A 23,131-nucleotide genomic window follows, 5' to 3' on the forward strand; every position below is an offset into this window, starting at 1 on the left:
TGTCCTTGATTACCCAACGAGAGACTCTCTGTCCTAATGGCTCATCTTAGGATCTTTTTGTCTCTAGACTTATGGTCTTTGAGTTCATTCTGGGAGATGGTTACTTTTGAGGCCGTCCTTTAGGCTGGGGAGAAGTTTGAGTTTCATTAATGACTCTGAGAATATCGGAGTCTGGCCATCAGGAAGGAACATGGAGTTCCTTTTCGATGAGAGGTATTTCCCATCCTTCTGTGGGCGTGGCTCACACTTGCCTTTCATGGTCCTTGTCTACATCTAATCTAGATCTCATGCTGACTACATGAAGATTGTATGCTTAGTTTAGTGTAAACTAGGTTTCTCCAACATAGGTGTGTCCGGTCCACGGCGTCATCCTTACTTGTGGGATATTCTCTTCCCCAACAGGAAATGGCAAAGAGCCCAGCAAAGCTGGTCACATGATCCCTCCTAGGCTCCGCCTACCTCAGTCATTCTCTTTGCCGTTGTACAGGCAACATCTCCACGGAGATGGCTTAGAGTTTTTTAGTGTTTAACTGTAGTTTTTATTATTCAATCAAGAGTTTGTTATTTTAAAATAGTGCTGGTATGTACTATTTACTCTGAAACAGAAAAGAGATGAAGATTTCTGTTTGTAAGAGGAAAATGATTTTAGCAACCGTTACTAAAATCCATGGCTGTTCCACACAGGACTGTTGAGAGGAATTAACTTCAGTTGGGGGAACAGTGAGCAGTCTTTTGCTGCTTGAGGTATGACACATTCTAACAAGACGATGTAATGCTGGAAGCTGTCATTTTCCCTATGGGATCCGGTAAGCCATGTTTATTCAGAAAGTAAATAAGGGCTTCACAAGGGCTTATTAAGACTGTAGACTTTTTCTGGGCTAAATCGATTCATATATTACACATATTTAGCCTTGAGGAATCATTTAATCTGGGTATTTTGGTAAAATAAAATCGGCAGGCACTGTTTTAGACACCTTATTCTTTAGGGGCTTTCCCTAATCATAGGCAGAGCCTCATTTTCGCGCCGGTATTGCGCACTTATTTTTGAGAGGCATGACATGCAGTCGCATGTGTGAGGAGCTCTGATACATAGAAAAGACTTTCTGAAGGCATCATTTGGTATCGTATTCCCCTTTGGGCTTGGTTGGGTCTCAGCAAAGCAGATACCAGGGACTGTAAAGGGGTTAAAGTTAAAAACGGCTCCGGTTCCGTTATTTTAAGGGTTAAAGCTTCCAAATTTGGTGTGCAATACTTTTAAGGCTTTAAGACACTGTGGTGAAATTTTGGTGAATTTTGAACAATTCCTTCATACTTTTTCGCAATTGCAGTAATAAAGTGTGTTCAGTTTAAAATTTAAAGTGACAGTAACGGTTTTATTTTAAAACGTTTTTTGTACTTTGTTATCAAGTTTATGCCTGTTTAATATGTCTGAACTACCAGATAGACTGTGTTCTGAATGTGGGGAAGCCAGGGTTCCTTCTCATTTAAATAAATGTGATTTATGTGACACTGAAAATGATGCCCAAGATGATTCCTCAAGTGAGGGGAGTAAGCATGGTACTGCATCATTCCCTCCTTCGTCTACACGAGTCTTGCCCACTCAGGAGGCCCCTAGTACATCTAGCGCGCCAATACTCCTTACTATGCAACAATTAACGGCTGTAATGGATAATTCTATCAAAAACATTTTAGCCAAAATGCCCACTTATCAGCGTAAGCACGACTGCTCTGTTTTAGATACTGAAGAGCATGAGGACGCTGATGATAATGGTTCTGAAATGCCCCTACACCAGTCTGAGGGGGCCAGGGAGGTTTTGTCTGAGGGAGAAATTTCAGATTCAGGGAAAATTTCTCAACAAGCTGAACCCGATGTGATTACATTTAAATTTAAGTTGGAACATCTCCGCGCTCTGCTTAAGGAGGTATTATCCACTCTGGATGATTGTGAGAATTTGATCATCCCAGAGAAACTATGTAAAATGGACAAGTTCCTAGAGGTCCCGGGGCTCCCAGAAGCTTTTCCTATACCCAAGCGGGTGGCGGACATTGTAAATAAAGAATGGGAAAGGCCCGGTATACCTTTCGTCCCTCCCCCCATATTTAAAAAATTGTTTCCTATGGTCGACCCCAGAAAGGACTTATGGCAGACAGTCCCCAAGGTCGAGGGAGCGGTTTCTACTTTAAACAAACGCACCACTATACCCATAGAAGATAGTTGTGCTTTCAAAGATCCTATGGATAAAAAATTAGGTTTGCTTAAAAAGATGTTTGTTCAGCAAGGTTACCTTCTACAACCAATTTCATGCATTGTCCCTGTCACTACAGCCGCGTGTTTCTGGTTCGATGAACTAGTAAAGGCGATCGATAGTGATTCTCCTCCTTATGAGGAGATTATGGACAGAATCCGTGCTCTCAAATTGGCTAATTCTTTCACCCTAGACGCCACTTTGCAATTGGCTAGGTTAGCGGCGAAAAATTCTGGGTTTGCTATTGTGGCGCGCAGAGCGCTTTGGTTGAAATCTTGGTCAGCGGATGCGTCTTCCAAGAACAAACTACTTAACATTCCTTTCAAGGGGAAAACGCTGTTTGGCCCTGACTTGAAAGAGATTATCTCTGATATCACTGGGGGTAAGGGCCACGCCCTTCCTCAGGATAGGTCTTTCAAGGCCAAAAATAAACCTAATTTTCGTCCCTTTCGTAGAAACGGACCAGCCCCAAGTGCTACGTCCTCTAAGCAAGAGGGTAATACTTCTCAAGCCAAGCCAGCCTGGAGACCAATGCAAGGCTGGAACAAGGGAAAGCAGGCCAAGAAACCTGCCACTGCTACCAAGACAGCATGAAATGTTGGCCCCCGATCCGGGACCGGATCTGGTGGGGGGCAGACTCTCTCTCTTCGCTCAGGCTTGGGCAAGAGATGTTCTGGATCCTTGGGCACTAGAAATAGTCTCCCAAGGTTATCTTCTGGAATTCAAGGGGCTTCCCCCAAGGGGGAGGTTCCACAGGTCTCAATTGTCTTCAGACCACATAAAAAGACAGGCATTCTTACATTGTGTAGAAGACCTGCTAAAAATGGGAGTGATTCATCCTGTTCCATTAGGAGAACAAGGGATGGGGTTCTACTCCAATCTGTTCATAGTTCCCAAAAAAGAGGGAACGTTCAGACCAATCTTAGATCTCAAGATCTTAAACAAGTTTCTCAAGGTTCCATCGTTCAAGATGGAAACCATTCGAACAATTCTTCCTTCCATCCAGGAAGGTCAATTCATGACCACGGTGGATTTAAAGGATGCGTATCTACATATTCCTATCCACAAGGAACATCATCGGTTCCTAAGGTTCGCATTCCTGGACAAGCATTACCAGTTCGTGGCGCTTCCTTTCGGATTAGCCACTGCTCCAAGGATTTTCACAAAGGTACTAGGGTCCCTTCTAGCGGTGCTAAGACCAAGGGGCATTGCAGTAGTACCTTACTTGGACGACATTCTGATTCAAGCGTCGTCCCTTCCTCAAGCAAAGGCTCACACGGACATAGTCCTGGCCTTTCTCAGATCTCACGGATGGAAAGTCAACGTGGAAAAGAGTTCTCTATCTCCGTCGACAAGGGTTCCCTTCTTGGGAACAATAATAGACTCCTTAGAAATGAGGATTTTTCTGACAGAGGCCAGAAAAACAAAACTTCTAAACTCTTGTCGGACACTTCATTCCGTTCCTCTTCCTTCCATAGCGCAGTGCATGGAAGTAATAGGTTTGATGGTAGCGGCAATGGACATAGTTCCTTTTGCGCGCATTCATCTAAGACCATTACAACTGTGCATGCTCAGTCAGTGGAATGGGGACTATACAGACTTGTCTCCGAAGATACAAGTAAATCAGAGGACCAGAGACTCACTCCGTTGGTGGCTGTCCCTGGACAACCTGTCACAAGGGATGACCTTCCGCAGACCAGAGTGGGTCATTGTCACGACAGACGCCAGTCTGATGGGCTGGGGCGCGGTCTGGGGATCCCTGAAAGCTCAGGGTCTTTGGTCTCGGGAAGAATCTCTTCTACCGATAAATATTCTGGAACTGAGAGCGATATTCAATGCTCTCAAGGCTTGGCCTCAGCTAGCGAAGGCCAAGTTCATACGGTTTCAATCAGACAACATGACGACTGTTGCGTACATCAACCATCAGGGGGGAACAAGGAGTTCCCTGGCGATGGAAGAAGTGACCAAAATCATTCAATGGGCGGAGACTCGCTCCTGCCACCTGTCTGCAATCCACATCCCAGGAGTGGAAAATTGGGAAGCGGATTTTCTGAGTCGTCAGACATTGCATCCGGGGGAGTGGGAACTCCATCCGGAAATCTTTGCCCAAATCACTCAACTGTGGGGCATTCCAGACATGGATCTGATGGCCTCTCGTCAGAACTTCAAGGTTCCTTGCTACGGGTCCAGATCCAGGGATCCCAAGGCGACTCTAGTAGATGCACTAGTAGCACCTTGGACCTTCAAACTAGCTTATGTATTCCCGCCGTTTCCTCTCATCCCCAGGCTGGTAGCCAGGATCCATCAGGAGAGGGCGTCGGTGATCTTGATAGCTCCTGCGTGGCCACGCAGGACTTGGTATGCAGATCTGGTGAATATGTCATCGGCTCCACCATGGAAGCTACCTTTGAGACGAGACCTTCTTGTTCAAGGTCCGTTCGAACATCCGAATCTGGTCTCACTCCAGCTGACTGCTTGGAGATTGAACGCTTGATTTTATCAAAACGAGGGTTCTCAGATTCTGTTATTGATACTCTTGTTCAGGCCAGAAAGCCTGTAACTAGAAAAATTTACCACAAAATATGGAAAAAATATGTCTGTTGGTGTGAATCTAAAGGATTCCCCTGGGACAAGGTAAAGATTCCTAAGATTCTATCCTTTCTCCAAGAAGGATTGGAGAAAGGATTATCTGCAAGTTCCTTGAAGGGACAGATTTCTGCCTTGTCTGTGTTACTTCACAAAAAGCTGGCAGCTGTGCCAGATGTTCAAGCCTTTGTTCAGGCTCTGGTTAGAATCAAGCCTGTTTACAAACCTTTGACTCCTCCTTGGAGTCTCAACTTAGTTCTTTCAGTTCTTCAGGGGGTTCCGTTTGAACCCTTACATTCCGTTGATATTAAGTTATTATCTTGGAAAGTTTTGTTTTTGGTTGCAATTTCTTCTGCTAGAAGAGTTTCAGAATTATCTGCTCTGCAGTGTTCTCCTCCTTATCTGGTGTTCCATGCAGATAAGGTGGTTTTACGTACTAAACCTGGTTTTCTTCCAAAAGTTGTTTCTAACAAAAACATTAACCAGGAGATAGTCGTGCCTTCTTTGTGTCCGAAACCAGTTTCGAAGAAGGAACGTTTGTTGCACAATTTGGATGTTGTTCGCGCTCTAAAATTCTATTTAGATGCTACAAAGGATTTTAGACAAACATCTTCCTTGTTTGTTGTTTATTCTGGTAAAAGGAGAGGTCAAAAAGCAACTTCTACCTCTCTCTCTTTTTGGATTAAAAGCATCATCAGATTGGCTTACGAGACTGCCGGACGGCAGCCTCCTGAAAGAATCACAGCTCATTCCACTAGGGCTGTGGCTTCCACATGGGCCTTCAAGAACGAGGCTTCTGTTGATCAGATATGTAGGGCAGCGACTTGGTCTTCACTGCACACTTTTACCAAATTTTACAAGTTTGATACTTTTGCTTCTTCTGAGGCTGTTTTTGGGAGAAAGGTTTTGCAAGCCGTGGTGCCTTCCATTTAGGTGACCTGATTTGCTCCCTCCCTTCATCCGTGTCCTAAAGCTTTGGTATTGGTTCCCACAAGTAAGGATGACGCCGTGGACCGGACAAACCTATGTTGGAGAAAACAGAATTTATGTTTACCTGATAAATTACTTTCTCCAACGGTGTGTCCGGTCCACGGCCCGCCCTGGTTTTTTAATCAGGTCTGATAATTTATTTTCTTTAACTACAGTCACCACGGTATCATATGGTTTCTCCTATGCAAATATTCCTCCTTAACGTCGGTCGAATGACTGGGGTAGGCGGAGCCTAGGAGGGATCATGTGACCAGCTTTGCTGGGCTCTTTGCCATTTCCTGTTGGGGAAGAGAATATCCCACAAGTAAGGATGACGCCGTGGACCGGACACACGGTTGGAGAAAGTAATTTATCAGGTAAACATAAATTCTGTTTCTTTCATGTAATTAACAAGAGTCCATGAGCTAGTGACGTATGGGATATACATTCCTACCAGGAGGGGCAAAGTTTCCCAAACCTTAAAATGCCTATAAATACACCCCTCACCACACCCACAAATCAGTTTTACAAACTTTGCCTCCAAGGGAGGTGGTGAAGTAAGTTTGTGCTAGATTCTACGTTGATATGCGCTCCGCAGCAAGTTGGAGCCCGGTTTTCCTCTCAGCGTGCAGTGAATGTCAGAGGGATGTGAGGAGAGTATTGCCTATTGAATGCAGTGATCTCCTTCTACGGGGTCTATTTCATAAGGTTCTCTGTTATCGGTCGTAGAGATTCATCTCTTACCTCCCTTTTCAGATCGACGATATACTCTTATATTTACCATTTCCTCTACTGATTCTCGTTTCAGTACTGGTTTGGCTTTCTACAAACATGTAGATGAGTGTCCTGGGGTAAGTAAGTCTTATTTTCTGTGACACTCTAAGCTATGGTTGGGCACTTTATTTATAAAGTTCTAAATATATGTATTCAAACATTTATTTGCCTTGACTCAGAATGTTCAACTTTCCTTATTTCCAGACAGTCAGTTTCATATTTGGGATTATGCTTTAAATTATCATATTTTGTCTTACCTCAAAAATTTGACTTTTTTCCCTGTGGGCTGTTAGGCTCGCGGGGGCTGAAAATGCTTCATTTTATTGCGTCATTTTTGGCGCGGATTTTTTTGGCGCAAAAATTCATTTCCGTTTCCGGCGTCATACGTGTCGCCGGAAGTTGCGTCATTTTTTGACGTTATTTTGCGCCAAAAATGTCGGCGTTCCGGATGTGGCGTCATTTTTGGCGCCAAAAGCATTTAGGCGCCAAATAATGTGGGCGTCTTATTTGGCGCCAAAAAATATGGGCGTCGCTTTTGTCTCCACATTATTTCAGTCTCATTTTCATTTGCTTCTGGTTGCTAGAAGCTTGATGTTTGGCATTTTTTTCCCATTCCTGAAACTGTCTTATAAGGAATTTGATTTATTTTGCTTTATATGTTGTTTTTTCTCTTACATATTGCAAGATGTCTCACGTTGCATCTGAGCCAGAAGATACTACAGGAAAACCACTGCCTGCTGGATCTACCAAAGCTAAGTGTATCTGCTGTAAACTTTTGGTAGCTATTTCTCCAGCTGTTGTTTGTATTAATTGTCATGACAAACTTGTTAAAGCAGATAATATTTCCTTTAGTGATGTACCATTGCCTGTTGCAGTTCCCTCAACATCTAAGGTGCAGAATGTTCCTGATAACATAAGAGATTTTGTTTCTGAATCCATAAAGAAGGCTTTGTCTGTTATTTCTCCTTCTAGTAAACGTAAAAAGTCTTTTAAATCTTCTCTCTCTACAGATGAATTTTTAAATGAACACCATCATTCTGATTCTTTGGACTCTTCTAGTTCAGAGGATTCTGTCTCAGAGATTGATGCTGATAAATCTTCATATTTATTTAAGATGGAATTTATTCGCTCTTTACTTAAAGAAGTACTAATTGCTTTAGAAATAGAGGATTCTAGTCCTCTTGATACTATTTCTATACGTTTGGATAAGGTTTTTAAAGCTCCTGCGGTTATTCCAGAAGTCTTTCCTGTTCCTAATGCTATTTCTGCAGTAATTGCTAAGGAATGGGATAAATTGGGTAATTCATTTACTCCTTCTAAACGTTTTAAGCAATTATATCCTGTTCCGCCTGACAGGTTAGAATTTTGGGACAAAATCCCTAAAGTTGATGGGGCTATTTCTACCCTTGCTAAACGTACTACCATTCCTACGTCAGATGGTACCTCGTTTAAGGATCCTTTAGATAGAAAAATTGAATCTTTTCTAAGAAAAGCTTATCTATGTTCAGGTAATCTTCTTAGACCTGCTATATCATTGGCTGATGTTGCTGCAGCTTCAACTTTTTGGTTGGAAACTCTAGCGCAACAAGTAACAAATCGTGATTCTCATGATATTATTATTCTTCTCCAGCATGCTAATAATTTCATCTGTGATGCCATTTTTGATATTATTAGAGTTGATGTTAGATTTATGTCTCTGGCTATCTTAGCCAGAAGAGCTTTATGGCTTAAGACTTGGAATGCTGATATGGCTTCTAAATCAACTCTACTTTCCATTTCTTTCCAGGGAAACAAATTATTTGGTTCTCAGTTGGATTCTATTATTTCAACTGTTACTGGTGGGAAAGGAACTTTTTTACCACAGGATAAAAAATCTAAAGGTAAAAACAGGGCTAACAATCGTTTTCGTTCCTTTCGTTTCAACAAAGAACAAAAGCCTGATCCTTCGTCCTCAGGAGCAGTTTCAGTTTGGAAACCATCTCCAGTCTGGAATAAATCCAAGCCTGCTAGAAAGGCAAAGCCTGCTTCTAAGTTCACATGAAGGTACGGCCCTCATTCCAGTTCAGCTGGTAGGGGGCAGGTTACGTTTTTTCAAAGAAATTTGGATCAAATCTGTTCACAATCTTTGGATTCAGAACATTGTTTCAGAAGGGTACAGAATTGGTTTCAAGATGAGACCTCCTGCAAAGAGATTTTTTCTTTCCCATGTCCCAGTAAATCCAGTGAAAGCTCAAGCATTTCTGAATTGTGTTTCAGATCTAGAGTTGGCTGGAGTAATTATGCCAGTTCCAGTTCCGGAACAGGGGATGGGGTTTTATTCAAATCTCTTCATTGTACCAAAGAAGGAGAATTCCTTCAGACCAGTTCTGGATCTAAAATTATTGAATCGTTATGTAAGGATACCAACGTTCAAGATGGTAACTGTAAGGACTATATTGCCTTTTGTTCAGCAAGGGAATTATATGTCCACAATAGATTTACAGGATGCATATCTGCATATTCCGATTCATCCAGATCATTATCAGTTCCTGAGATTCTCTTTTCTAGACAAGCATTACCAATTTGTGGCTCTACCGTTTGGCCTTGCTACAGCTCCAAGAATTTTCACAAAGATTCTCGGTGCCCTTCTGTCTGTAATCAGAGAACAGGGTATTGTGGTATTTCCTTATTTGGACGATATCTTGGTACTTGCTCCGTCTTTACATTTAGCAGAGTCTCATACGAATCGACTTGTGTTGTTTCTTCAAGATCATGGTTGGAGGATCAATTTACCAAAAAGTTCTTTGATTCCTCAAACAAGGGTAACCTTTCTGGGTTTCCAGATAGATTCAGTGTCCATGACTCTGTCTTTAACAGACAAGAGACGTCTAAAATTGATTACAGCTTGTCGAAACCTTCAGTCACAATCATTCCCTTCGGTAGCCTTATGCATGGAAATTCTAGGTCTTATGACTGCTGCATCGGACGCGATCCCCTTTGCTCGTTTTCACATGCGACCTCTTCAGCTCTGTATGCTGAACCAATGGTGCAGGGATTACACGAAGATATCTCAATTAATATCTTTAAAACCGATTGTTCGACACTCTCTAACGTGGTGGACAAATCACCATCGTTTAATTCAGGGGGCTTCTTTTGTTCTTCCGACCTGGACTGTAATTTCAACAGATGCAAGTCTCACAGGTTGGGGAGCTGTGTGGGGATCTCTGACGGCACAAGGAGTTTGGGAATCTCAGGAGGTGAGATTACCAATCAATATTTTGGAACTCCGTGCAATTTTCAGAGCTCTTCAGTTTTGGCCTCTTCTGAAGAGAGAATCGTTCATTTGTTTTCAGACAGACAATGTCACAACTGTGGCATACATCAATCATCAAGGAGGGACTCACAGTCCTCTGGCTATGAAAGAAGTATCTCGAATTTTGGTTTGGGCGGAATCCAGCTCCTGTCTAATCTCTGCGGTTCATATCCCAGGTGTAGACAATTGGGAAGCGGATTATCTCAGTCGCCAAACGTTGCATCCGGGCGAATGGTCTCTTCACCCAGAGGTATTTCTTCAGATTGTTCAATTGTGGGGGCTCCCAGAGATAGATCTGATGGCCTCTCATCTAAACAAGAAACTTCCCAGGTATCTGTCCAGATCCCGGGATCCTCAGGCGGAGGCAGTGGATGCATTATCACTTCCTTGGAAGTATCATCCTGCCTATATCTTTCCGCCTCTAGTTCTTCTTCCAAGAGTAATCTCCAAGATTCTGAGGGAATGCTCGTTTGTTCTGCTAATAGCTCCGGCATGGCCTCACAGGTTTTGGTATGCGGATCTTGTCCGGATGGCATCTTGCCAGCCATGGACTCTTCCGTTAAGACCAGACCTTCTGTCACAAGGTCCTTTTTTCCATCCGGATCTGAAATCCTTAAATTTAAAGGTATGGAGATTGAACACTTGATTCTTGGTCATAGAGGTTTCTCTGACTCCGTGATTAATACTATGTTACAGGCTCGTAAATCTGTATCTCGAGAGATATATTATAGAGTCTGGAAGACTTATATTTCATGGTGTCTTTCTCATCATTTTTCTTGGCATTCTTTTAGAATACCGAGAATTTTACAATTTCTTCAGGATGGTTTGGATAAGGGTTTGTCCGCAAGTTCTTTGAAAGGACAAATCTCTGCTCTTTCTGTTCTTTTTCACAGAAAGATTGCTATTCTTCCTGATATTCATTGTTTTGTACAAGCTTTGGTACGTATAAAACCTGTCATTAAGTCAATTTCTCCTCCTTGGAGTTTGAATTTGGTTCTGGGAGCTCTTCAAGCTCCTCCGTTTGAACCTATGCATTCATTGGACATTAAATTACTTTCTTGGAAAGTTTTGTTCCTTTTGGCCATCTCTTCTGCTAGAAGAGTTTCTGAATTATCTGCTCTTTCGTGTGAGTCTCCTTTTCTGATTTTTCATCAGGATAAGGCGGTGTTGCGAACTTCTTTTGAATTTTTACCTAAAGTTGTGAATTCCAACAACATTAGTAGAGAAATTGTGGTTCCTTCATTATGTCCTAATCCTAAGAATTCTAAGGAGAAATCATTGCATTCTTTGGATGTTGTTAGAGCTTTGAATTATTATGTTGAAGCTACGAAATCTTTCCGTAAGACTTCTAGTCTATTTGTTATCTTTTCCGGTTCTAGGAAAGGCCAGAAAGCTTCTGCCATTTCTTTGGCATCTTGGTTGAAATCTTTAATTCATCTTGCCTATGTTGAGTCGGGTAAAACTCCGCCTCAAAGAATTACAGCTCATTCTACTAGGTCAGTATCTACTTCCTGGGCGTTTAGGAATGAAGCTTCGGTTGACCAGATCTGCAAAGCAGCAACTTGGTCTTCTTTGCATACTTTTACTAAATTCTACCATTTTGATGTATTTTCTTCTTCTGAAGCAGTTTTTGGTAGAAAAGTTCTTCAGGCAGCGGTTTCAGTTTGAATCTTCTGCTTATGTTTTTTGTTAAACTTTATTTTGGGTGTGGATTTTTTTCAGCAGGAATTGGCTGTCTTTATTTTATCCCTCCCTCTCTAGTGACTCTTGTGTGGAAAGATCCACATCTTGGGTAGTCATTATCCCATACGTCACTAGCTCATGGACTCTTGTTAATTACATGAAAGAAAACATAATTTATGTAAGAACTTACCTGATAAATTCATTTCTTTCATATTAACAAGAGTCCATGAGGCCCACCCTTTTTTTGTGGTGGTTATGATTTTTTTGTATAAAGCACAATTATTCCAATTCCTTATTTTATATGCTTCGCACTTTTTCTTATCACCCCACTTCTTGGCTATTCGTTAAACTGATTTGTGGGTGTGGTGAGGGGTGTATTTATAGGCATTTTAAGGTTTGGGAAACTTTGCCCCTCCTGGTAGGAATGTATATCCCATACGTCACTAGCTCATGGACTCTTGTTAATATGAAAGAAATGAATTTATCAGGTAAGTTCTTACATAAATTATGTTTTTTTATGTATTCAGGCTCGTAAGACATTTTCTTTAAGGATTTGACACACTTTCATTTACTGGTGCGTTCCTCTGCGATTTCCTTGGCTTTAAGGTAGAGTACCTGTATTCTCCAGGTGGCGCTGGAGAAGGGCTCGTCAATCGGTTCTCTGTCCTTAATTGTTCATTTTCATACAAGTTTGACTACTTATCAAATGTTCGGTCCACGGTTCAGACCCTGGTCAGAATCCAGACGGTGTTAATCTTGTTGCTCCTTTGCAGTCTTTATTTTGTTCTTTAGGTTTTACAGTAGGCTCAATTTGAGCCTAGGCATCCTGTGATCTTATTGTCTTGTAAGATAGTAGTTTCTGTACTTCTGGCGCTACAGTGTGATTCCCTTATCCTTTTTCTTTGTGAATAAGGTGATTTGTTGTTCCAGAATAGGATTCCTTTCTAAAGGTTCCTTCTTTGTACCTTTCTTCTTTTTGGAAGGGTCGTCTGTTTTTCAGCCAGGTTTTCTGTGGAATCAATTCTGCAAGGCGACCACTGGGTCTACCTTGCATAAATTTTTCTGATTTTTTTTAAAACAATTCTTTTGACTCTACAGAGGCTTAATTTGGGAGGACAGTTCTTCCAGAGGTGGTGCCTTTCATTTAGGTTCACCTGTCTTGTTCTTCCTCCCTTCCATTCTGTGGTTCCCAATAGTAATTGAATAGATTTGTGGACTCTCAATGCCATTGGCAAGAAAACAACATTTTTGCTTACCTGATGATAAATTATTTTCTTCCCTGACATGGACAGTTCGTGACCCGCCCTTTTCTAAAAAAATATATATATTTTTTTTTTGACGGCTTATCGTGTTTTTCGTTATTTTCTAAACTTCAGGCACCTCTCTACGCTTTGTGTCCTATTTCCATATTTTCTCGGCCAAATGACTGGGGATTGTGGGAAGTGGGAGGATACGTAAAGCTTTGCTGGGGTGTACTTTGCCGCCTCCTGGTGGTTAGGAGTCGAATTCCCACTAGTAATTGAATGGATTCGTGGACTCCATGCCAGGAAAGAAAATTTATTAGGTAAGCATACATTTTATTACATCAAATTGACGATCTTATTTATTGTAACTGCAACCGCTAGAACTCTGCATAATGAGTCAAACATTGGAGGGGGTGTGTGTATATATGTGTGTGTATATGTACACACTCACAATCATGGAGGCAGAATTACGTGTTTGTGTTGAATTCTTTTTTCACCATTCTATTTAGGCTGCTACTAGCATGTCTATCAAGGGAATTTTATCAAGCAGATCTTTAGTTGCCCAAGAGCAAGGGCACAATTGAACAAATTGCGTTAAAACAGGGCCTGTGAGTCACCATGAACAAGCAAGTTTGACATGATTTATTTCTACCACCTAGGATAAGAAGCAGACTGCTTCTTAAATTTGTGGTTGCAAGCCTGAACTGCAAATTCATAAACTATTAAAGAAAGCATTTTTAAAAAAAATGCTGACTTGTATGATGGTTGCCGTTACACTGATGGTGAGCACTTTGTGCTGCATAATAATGCCTAACATTTATACAGTGAAAATGAACACACTGCACTTTATAATTATCTATACACTGAAATAGGACATAATGTGCTTAAAGGGCCTTTGCTACCCATTCCCCAGCTTTGCACAACCAACATTGTTATATTAATATACTTTAGAACATTTAAACCATTAAATTTCTACTTGTTTCAAAGGCTCTATAAACGGCCTCTTAATCACATGCTTTTGTATTTGCTTTTCACAATAGGATACAGCTAGTTCATGTGGGCCATATAGATAACAATGTGTTTACGCCCGAAGAGTTATTTAAGATTTAGCACAACACAGTACCAAATGCAAGTCAATAGATAATAAATAAAACTTAATGGTATCAGGGGGCTGTCAGAAGATGCTCAGATACAAGGTAATCACAAAGGTAAAAAGTATATTGATATAACTGTGTTGGTTGTGCAAAACTTGGGAATGGGTAATAAAGGGATTATCTATCTTTTTAAACAATAACAATTATATTGTAGACTTTAATTATATGGCCATCTATACACTTTACTGTATAGGTATGCATGTAGAGTAGACAGATATATATTATGATATAATATTTATTTTCAGACATTGTGCAGGGTGGAGTGCACTAATCTTGCAGGATATCAAAAGTTTGAGGATTGTCAGTGCTCCTGTGGGTACCCATTAGGCTATGGGTGGAGTGGAGTGTCACTGCTGTTCCTGGCTCTACCAACTTTTATGAAGGATGCTAAAGTTTTGCACAGTACAGGGCCTGCACACTAACCTATCAACCAGATGCTTCCCGCTGTTCTGGTTGACCTGTACTCTCTGCCTCATTTTTCACGGTAGCCCAACTCCCATTCTAGCCATTATGCCACCACATATGGCCCCTACTATGAAGCCCAAATTATTATTTTTTTTATGCACCCAATTTGCACCAAATCAGGGGCACCCTAAGGTGATCGCCTAGTCTGCCTCTATTGTAGCACCAGTCCTGTTAATGAACTCCTTGTTGAAAAAAGTTTTTCGGATTGCAATGCAATGAAAACTTTACTGATCTTCTTTATAAATATCTGCTATAGGAGTGCTCAAATAGCTGACTTACAGCAGAAACTGCTAGATGCTGATAGTGAGGATGAAAGAGCCAAACAGAGATGGGAAACTATCACCAACATCATGGAAGCAAAATGTGCCCTCAAGTACCTGATGGGAGAGGTACCCATGTTTTCTTAATGTTTTAGTGTGTTTTTCAAGTTTTCACTGGCTTAATTAAAATTTTATACTATTTTTGTATGTCCATGGACAGATCTTTTAATATTGGTTTCCATGAATGTACTGTATATCATTGAGTTAGTGAGTTAACTCCCTCTACAATATTTCCATGCCCTTCCCTTGAATGTTCTCTAGCTCGTCTCTGCAAAAGTGATTGTCAGTAAGTTGGAAAGCTCCCTGAAGCAGAATAAGGCACACACCGTGGATCTGCAGAAAACCATCTTTGATGAGAGGAATCAAATGGCTGAGATGGAGACTGAACACCAGAGCCAACTCATGCAACTGGAGCAGCAGCATCAGGAGAAGGTACCCCTGCAGACTGTCTGTAGCCAAGCCCTACTTCATAAGGGAGACAGGCTTTATTGGGTTGCAAACTGTGCTTAATGCTGAAATGGTCTGTTATGCTCCTCCTCCATATAACTTTTATTTTAGGACTAGTGCATAGTGTCTTCAATCCTTTTCCTACTACTGTATCGCATTGTTACTCTTCATTATATTAAAGGAGCATGGTAGAGAAATGTAATTTTCTATTTATGCATATATGGTATGCTTGTGCTTTATTCAGATGAGAGCATCCAACCCACCATATAATAGTTTTGGATATCTCGCTGAAATATAGGATCATCTTTTACAAGTATTGTGTTTGAACACTTGCAATGTATGTTCTTTTGTGAACTCGGGCATTGGCGTCCTCCACAATCTAAGGTTTATCGGAACATTTTTTGTAGGATTATTTCTTCTTTGGTGGAGATATTTATATCTGCCACCACCGGTATGGTCAAAATGTACCCAGCAGACTGTCAATTGTGCTCACATGATCCCGAGGTTCATGACGTCCGTGAGCGATACTACAATAAAGTTCCTGGTGTGGGTGGATTTATTTATATGTATTGAGGAACCAGCATAGACTTTCCTTTCATGTAAGTGGCAAGAGTCCATGAGCTAGTGACGTATGGGATATACTTTCCTACCAGGAGGGGGCAAAGTTTCCCAAACCTCAAAATGTCTATAAATTCACCTCCCACCACACACATGCTTCGGTTTTTACAAACTTTGCCTCCCTGTGGAGGTGGTGAAGCAAGATGTGCTTGATTTTCTTCTGTGAAAGGCTCTTCTAAGCATTTTGAAGCCCAATTTCTCAGAGTACAGTGTTTGTCAGAGGCATGTGAAGGGAGTATTGCCTGTTGATTAAGTGGTTTCACCCATGGAAAATCCTTTCAAAGGCTCTCTGTAATTGGTCGTAGGGATTCATTCCTTTCCTCCCTTTTCAGATAGGTGTTGTTCTCCTAAACTATTACCTCTGCTAATATTTTTCAGTACTGGTTTGGCTGTCTGCTATATGTGGATGGGTGTCTTCCAGTAAGTATGTATCATTATTTTAAGACACTCTTAGCTATGTTTGGCGCTTTATGTTTTGAAATTTTAAATATATGTATTTGTTTATATTTGCCAAGAGTCAGGTCTATTTTTTATTTTTATCTCTTACCTGGGGTTTCAGATTTTTTTCAATTTGACTTTTTTCCAAATTTTCGCGGGCAAAGTAGGCTCGTGGGGATGCAAAATGCATTTTTTATGGCGATATTCTTGGCGCCGAAAGTGAGTCTAAGGTGATAAAAGTTTTTTTTCATATCCTGCATCTTTGTTGACGCGCATTGTTTAGGCACGAATTCGTGCTTGTTATGATGCGAGTTGCGTCATTTCCTGATAACTTTGTTGCCAAAATATAATTTTTGCGCCATACTTGGCGTCAGAAATCCTTTTTATATATAACCCCTCTTCCTTTTTGCTTCTGGTTTTTTCCATGTTAAGATCTATGATGCTTATTTTTTTGCATTCTACTTTTGCATAAGCATTTTTTTCCCATTCCTGAAACTGCTATATGAGGATATTGGATATTTTGTTTAAATGTTTTTTTCTTTTTACATTTTGCTAGATGTCTCAATCTGATCCTGCCTCTGATGTTGCTGTAGAAACCATGCTGCCTGAACACAGTTCTACCAAAGCTAAGTGTGTCTTTTGTAAATTAACTGATGTTATTTCTTCAGCCCAACTATGTGGCATCTGTCATAAGCTTTTTCATGCTGATAATGTTTCTATTAATACTAATGCACCGTCTGTTGTTCCTTCAATGTCTAAAGTACCTGATATTCCTGCAGATGTGAAGAATTATATTGCTGCAGCTATAGATAAGGCTATGTCTGCTATTCCACCTTCAAATAAACGTATAAGGTCTTTTAAAACTTCTCATAAATCTGAGGAAATTTGTATTGACCGACAGTATACTTAAATATCCTCTGCTGATGATTCTTCTGGTTCAGAAGATCCTGATTCAGATTCTGAATTTGATAAATCTTCCTATCTGTTTAAGATCAATTATATTAGTTCTTTATTGAAGGAAGTTCTGGTTACTTTGGGTATTGAAGAGTCTAGTCCTCTTGATAATAAAGCCAGTAAACGTTTGAATACTGTTTTTACACATAAGGTTGCTCCTAAAGATTTTTCCTGTTCCAGATGCTGTTTCTGATATGATTACTAAGGAATTGTCTAAGCCTTATTCTTCTTTCAATCCTTCTAGGTTTAAGAAGTCGTATCCTTTACCTGTGGCTAATTTAGAGTTTTGGGAAAAAGTTCCTAAGGTTGATTGGGCTATTTCCACTCTTGCCAAACGTACTACTATTCCTATTGAGGATAGTACTACTTTTAAGGATCATTTGGATAGAAAGATTGGATCTTATCTTAGAAGAACATAGTTACATTCTGGTTATGTTCTTAGACCTGCTATTTCAATGGCTGATGTGGCTGCTGCTTCAACTTTTTGGTTGGATAGTTTATCACGGCAGGTAGAAGATCATGATTTGTCCAGCATTATTCTTTTGTTTCAACATGCTAATCATTTAATTTGTGATGTGATATTTGACATTAAGATTTGTTAAATCAGTCTTTAGCTATTTTAGCCAGAAGAGCTGTATGGCTTAAATCTTGGAATGCTGACATGGTGTCTAAATCTAGATTACTATCTCTATCTTTCCAGGGTTAGAGTTTATTTGGTTCTCAATTAGTCTATTTCCACTGTTACTGGTGGGAAGGGAGTTTTCTTACCTCAAGATAAAAAAAATCTAAGGGTAAATTTAAGGCTCCTAATCGTTTTTGTCCCTTTCGTCAGAATAAGGAACAAAAGTCTACTCCTTCCCCTAAGACCTCTGGTTCCAATTGCAAACCATCCTCAAATTAGAATAAAACCAAGCCTTATAAAAAAAACTAAATCCAGCCAATTGAAATTGTTTCAGGAAATGTGGTCAGGTTCTGTACAGAATCAGTGGATTCAGACTATTGTGTCTCAAGGGTATCAAATAGGATTCAGAATAAGGCCTCCTGTGAGAAGAGTTTTTTTCATATTCCAACAAATCCTGTGAAAGCTCAGGCTTTTCTGAAATGTGTTTCAGATCTAGAGCTTTCAAGGTTGATTGTTCGGGTTCCTCTACAGGAACAGGGTTTTGGGTTTTATTCAAATCTATTCATTGTCCCAAAGAGAATTATTTCAGACCAGTTTTGGATGTGAAACTTTTAAATCGTTTTGTAAGAGTCCCAACTTTCAAGATGGTGACTATAAGGACTACTCTGCCTTTTGTTCAGCCAAGGGCATTTTATGTCCACAATAGACTTACAGGATGCTTATCTTCACATTCCAATTCATCCAGACCACTATCTGTTTCTGAGGTTCTCTTTTCTAGACAAGCATTACCAATTTGTTGCTCTTCCATTTGGCCTAGCAACAGCTCCAAGATACTTTTCAAAGGTTCTCCGTGCCCTTCTATCTGTAATCAGAGAGCAGGGTATTGCGGTGTTTCCTTATTTTGACGATATCTTGGTACTAGCTCAGTCTTTTCAATTAGCAGAATCTCACACGAAACAACTAGTGTCGTTTTTTTCAAAGGCATGGTTGGAGGATCAATTTACAAAAGAGTTTCTTGATTCCTCAAACAAAGGTCACCTTTCTCCAACATAGGTGTGTCCGGTCCACGGCGTCATCCTTACTTGTGGGATATTCTCCTCCCCAACAGGAAATGGCAAAGAGCCCAGCAAAGCTGGTCACATGATCCCTCCTAGGCTCCGCCTACCCCAGTCATTCTCTTTGCCGTTGTACAGGCAACATCTCCACGGAGATGGCTTAGAGTTTTTTAGTGTTTAACTGTAGTTTTTATTATTCAATCAAGAGTTTGTTATTTTGAAATAGTGCTGGTATGTACTATTTACTCAGAAACAGAAAAGAGATGAAGATTTCTGTTTGTATGGGGAAAATGATTTTAGCAACCGTAACTAAAATCCATGGCTGTTCCACACAGGACTGTTGAGAGCAATTAACTTCAGTTGGGGGAACAGTATGCAGTCTCTTGCTGCTTGAGGTATGACACATTCTAACAAGACGATGTAATGCTGGAAGCTGTCATTTTCCCTATGGGATCCGGTAAGCCATGTTTATTACGATCGTAAATAAGGGCTTCACAAGGGCTTATTAAGACAGTAGACTTTTTTTGGGCTAAATCGATTCATTATTAACACATATTTAGCCTTGAGGAATCATTTTATCTGGGTATTTTGATATAATAATATCGGCAGGCACTGTATTAGACACCTTATACCTTAGGGGCTTTCCCAAAGCATAAGCAGAGCCTCATTTTCGCGCCGGTGTGGCGCACTTATTTTTGAGAGGCATGGCATGCAGTCGCATGTGAGAGGAGCTCTGACACTTAGAAAAGACTTTCTGAAGGCGTCATTTGGTATCGTATTCCCCTTTGGGCTTGGTTGGGTCTCAGCAAAGCAGATACCAGGGACTGTAAAGGGGTTAAAGTTTAAAACGGCTCCGGTTCCGTTATTTTAAGGGTTAAAGCTTCCAAATTTGGTGTGCAATACTTTTAAGGCTTTAAGACACTGTGGTGAAAATTTGGTGAATTTTGCACAATTCCTTCATGTTTTTTCGCAATTGCAGTAATAAAGTGTGTTCAGTTTAAAATTTAAAGTGACAGTAACGGTTTTATTTTAAAACGTTTTTGTACTTTGTTATCAAGTTTATGCCTGTTTAACATGTCTGAACTACCAGATAGACTGTGTTCTGAATGTGGGGAAGCCAGAATTCCTATTCATTTAAATAAATGTGATTTATGTGATAATGACAATGATGCCCAAGATGATTCCTCAAGTGAGGGGAGTAAGCATGGTACTGCATCATTCCCTCCTTCGTCTACACGAGTCTTGCCCACTCAGGAGGCCCCTAGTACATCTAGCGCGCCAATACTCCTTACTATGCAACAATTAACGGCTGTAATGGATAATTCTGTCAAAAACATTTTAGCCCAAATGAACACTTGTCAGCGTAAGCGCGGCTGCTCTGTTTTAGATACTGAAGAGCATGGCAACGCTGATACTAATATCTCTGAAGGGCCCCTAACCCAGTCTGATGGGGCCAGGGAAGTTTTGTCTGAGGGAGAAATTACTGATTCAGGGAACATTTCTCAACAGGCTGAACCTGATGTGATTGCATTTAAATTTAAGTTGGAACATCTCCGCATTCTGCTTAAGGAGGTATTATCCACTCTGGATGATTGTGACAAGTTGGTCATCCCAGAGAAACTATGTAAAATGGACAAGTTCCTAGAGGTGCCGGGGCTCCCAGAAGCTTTTCCTATACCCAAGCGGGTGGCGGACATTGTTAATAAAGAATGGGAAAGGCCCGGTATTCCTTTCGTCCCTCCCCCCATTTTTAAAAAATTGTTTCCTTTGGTCGACCCTAGAAAGGACTTATGGCAGACAGTCCCCAAGGTCGAGGGGGCGGTTTCCACTTTAAACAAACGCACCACTATACCCATAGAGGATAGTTGTGCTTTCAAAGATCCTATGGATAAAAAATTAGAAGGTTTGCTTAAAAAGATGTTTGTTCAGCAGGGTTACCTTCTACAACCAATTGCATGCATTGTCCCTGTCGCTACAGCCGCATGTTTCTGGTTCGATGAGCTGATAAAGGCGGTCGATAGTGATTCTCCTCCTTATGAGGAGATTATGGACAGAATCAATGCTCTCAAATTGGCTAATTCTTTCACCCTAGACGCCACTTTGCAATTGGCTAGGTTAGCGGCTAAGAATTCTGGGTTTGCTATTGTGGCGCGCAGAGCGCTTTGGTTGAAATCTTGGTCGGCTGATGCGTCTTCCAAGAACAAGCTACTTAACATTCCTTTCAAGGGGAAAACGCTGTTTGGCCCTGACTTGAAAGAGATTATCTCTGATATCACTGGGGGTAAGGGCCACGCCCTTCCTCAGGATCGGCCTTTCAAGGCAAAAAATAAACCTAATTTTCGTCCCTTTCGTAGAAACGGACCAGCCCGAGGTGCTACGTCCTCTAAGCAAGAGGGTAATACTTCTCAAGCCAAGCCAGCTTGGAGACCAATGCAAGGCTGGAACAAGGGAAAGCAGGCCAAGAAACCTGCCACTGCTACCAAGACTGCATGAAATGTTGGCCCCCGATCCGGGACCGGATCTGGTGGGGGGCAGACTCTCTCTCTTCGCTCAGGCTTGGGCAAGAGATGTTCTGGATCCTTGGGCACTAGAAATAGTCTCCCAAGGTTATCTTCTGGAATTCAAGGGACTTCCTCCAAGGGGGAGGTTCCACAGGTCTCAGTTGTCTTTAGACCACATAAAAAGACAGGCATTCTTACATTGTGTAGAAGACCTGTTAAAAATGGGAGTGATTCATCCTGTTCCATTAAGAGAACAAGGGATGGGGTTCTACTCCAATCTGTTCATAGTTCCCAAAAAAGAGGGAACGTTCAGACCAATCTTAGATCTCAAGATCTTAAACAAGTTTCTCAAGGTTCCATCGTTCAAGATGGAAACCATTCGAACTATTCTTCCTTCCATCCAGGAAGGTCAATTCATGACCACGGTGGATTTAAAGGATGCGTATCTACATATTCCTATCCACAAGGAACATCATCGGTTCCTAAGGTTCGCATTCCTGGACAAGCATTACCAGTTCGTGGCGCTTCCTTTCGGATTAGCCACTGCTCCAAGGATTTTCACAAAGGTACTAGGGTCCCTTCTAGCTGTGCTAAGACCAAGGGGCATTGCTGTAGTACCTTACTTGGACGACATTCTGATTCAAGCGTCGTCCCTTCCTCAAGCAAAGGCTCACACGGACATCGTCCTGGCCTTTCTCAGATCTCACGGATGGAAAGTCAACGTGGAAAAGAGTTCTCTATCTCAGTCAACAAGGGTTCCCTTCTTGGGAACAATAATAGACTCCTTAGAAATGAGGATATTTCTGACAGAGGCCAGAAAGACAAAGCTTCTAGACTCTTGTCGGATACTTCATTCCGTTCCTCTTCCTTCCATAGCTCAGTGCATGGAAGTGATCGGGTTGATGGTAGCGGCAATGGACATAGTTCCTTTTGCGCGCATTCATCTAAGACCATTACAACTGTGCATGCTCAGTCAGTGGAATGGGGATTATACAGACTTGTCTCCGAAGATACAAGTAAATCAGAGGACCAGAGACTCACTCCGTTGGTGGCTGTCCCTGGACAACCTGTCACAAGGGATGACATTCCGCAGACCAGAGTGGGTCATTGTCACGACCGACGCCAGTCTGATGGGCTGGGGCGCGGTCTGGGGAGCCCTGAAAGCTCAGGGTCTTTGGTCTCGGGAAGAATCTCTTCTACCGATAAATATTCTGGAACTGAGAGCGATATTCAATACTCTCAAGGCTTGGCCTCAGCTAGCGAGGGCCAAGTTCATACGGTTTCAATCAGACAACATGACAACTGTTGCGTACATCAACCATCAGGGGGGAACAAGGAGTTCTCTAGCGATGGAAGAAGTGACCAAAATCATTCTATGGGCGGAGTCTCACTCCTGCCACCTGTCCGCTATCCACATCCCAGGAGTGGAAAATTGGGAAGCGGATTTTCTGAGTCGTCAGACATTGCATCCGGGGGAGTGGGAACTCCATCCGGAAATCTTTGCCCAAGTCACTCAGCTGTGGGGCATTCCAGACATGGATCTGATGGCCTCTCGTCAGAACTTCAAAGTTCCTTGCTACGGGTCCAGATCCAGGGATCCCAAGGCGGCTCTAGTGGATGCACTAGTAGCACCTTGGACCTTCAAACTAGCTTATGTGTTCCCGCCGTTTCCTCTCATCCACAGGCTGGTAGCCAGGATCAATCAGGAGAGGGCGTCGGTGATCTTGATAGCTCCTGCGTGGCCACGCAGGACTTGGTATGCA

At 41.5% G+C, this 23,131-nt stretch overlaps 1 protein-coding gene across 2 annotated transcripts in view; it reads left to right on the forward strand.

Annotated features, from left to right (window-relative positions):
• KIF4A (kinesin family member 4A) overlaps positions 1–23,131 on the forward strand; it is a 351,035-nt gene that overhangs the window by 219,896 nt on the left and 108,008 nt on the right. For both annotated transcript variants that reach the window (XM_053699056.1, XM_053699057.1), the window contains exons 23-24: positions 14,670–14,802; positions 14,995–15,165. In XM_053699056.1, the coding sequence (XP_053555031.1) occupies positions 14,670–14,802; positions 14,995–15,165 (304 nt within the window). The remainder of the gene's footprint in view (positions 1–14,669; positions 14,803–14,994; positions 15,166–23,131) is intronic.

This window comes from Bombina bombina, chromosome 1 (assembly GCF_027579735.1).
Source record: "Bombina bombina isolate aBomBom1 chromosome 1, aBomBom1.pri, whole genome shotgun sequence".
Lineage (NCBI taxonomy): Eukaryota > Metazoa > Chordata > Amphibia > Anura > Bombinatoridae > Bombina > Bombina bombina.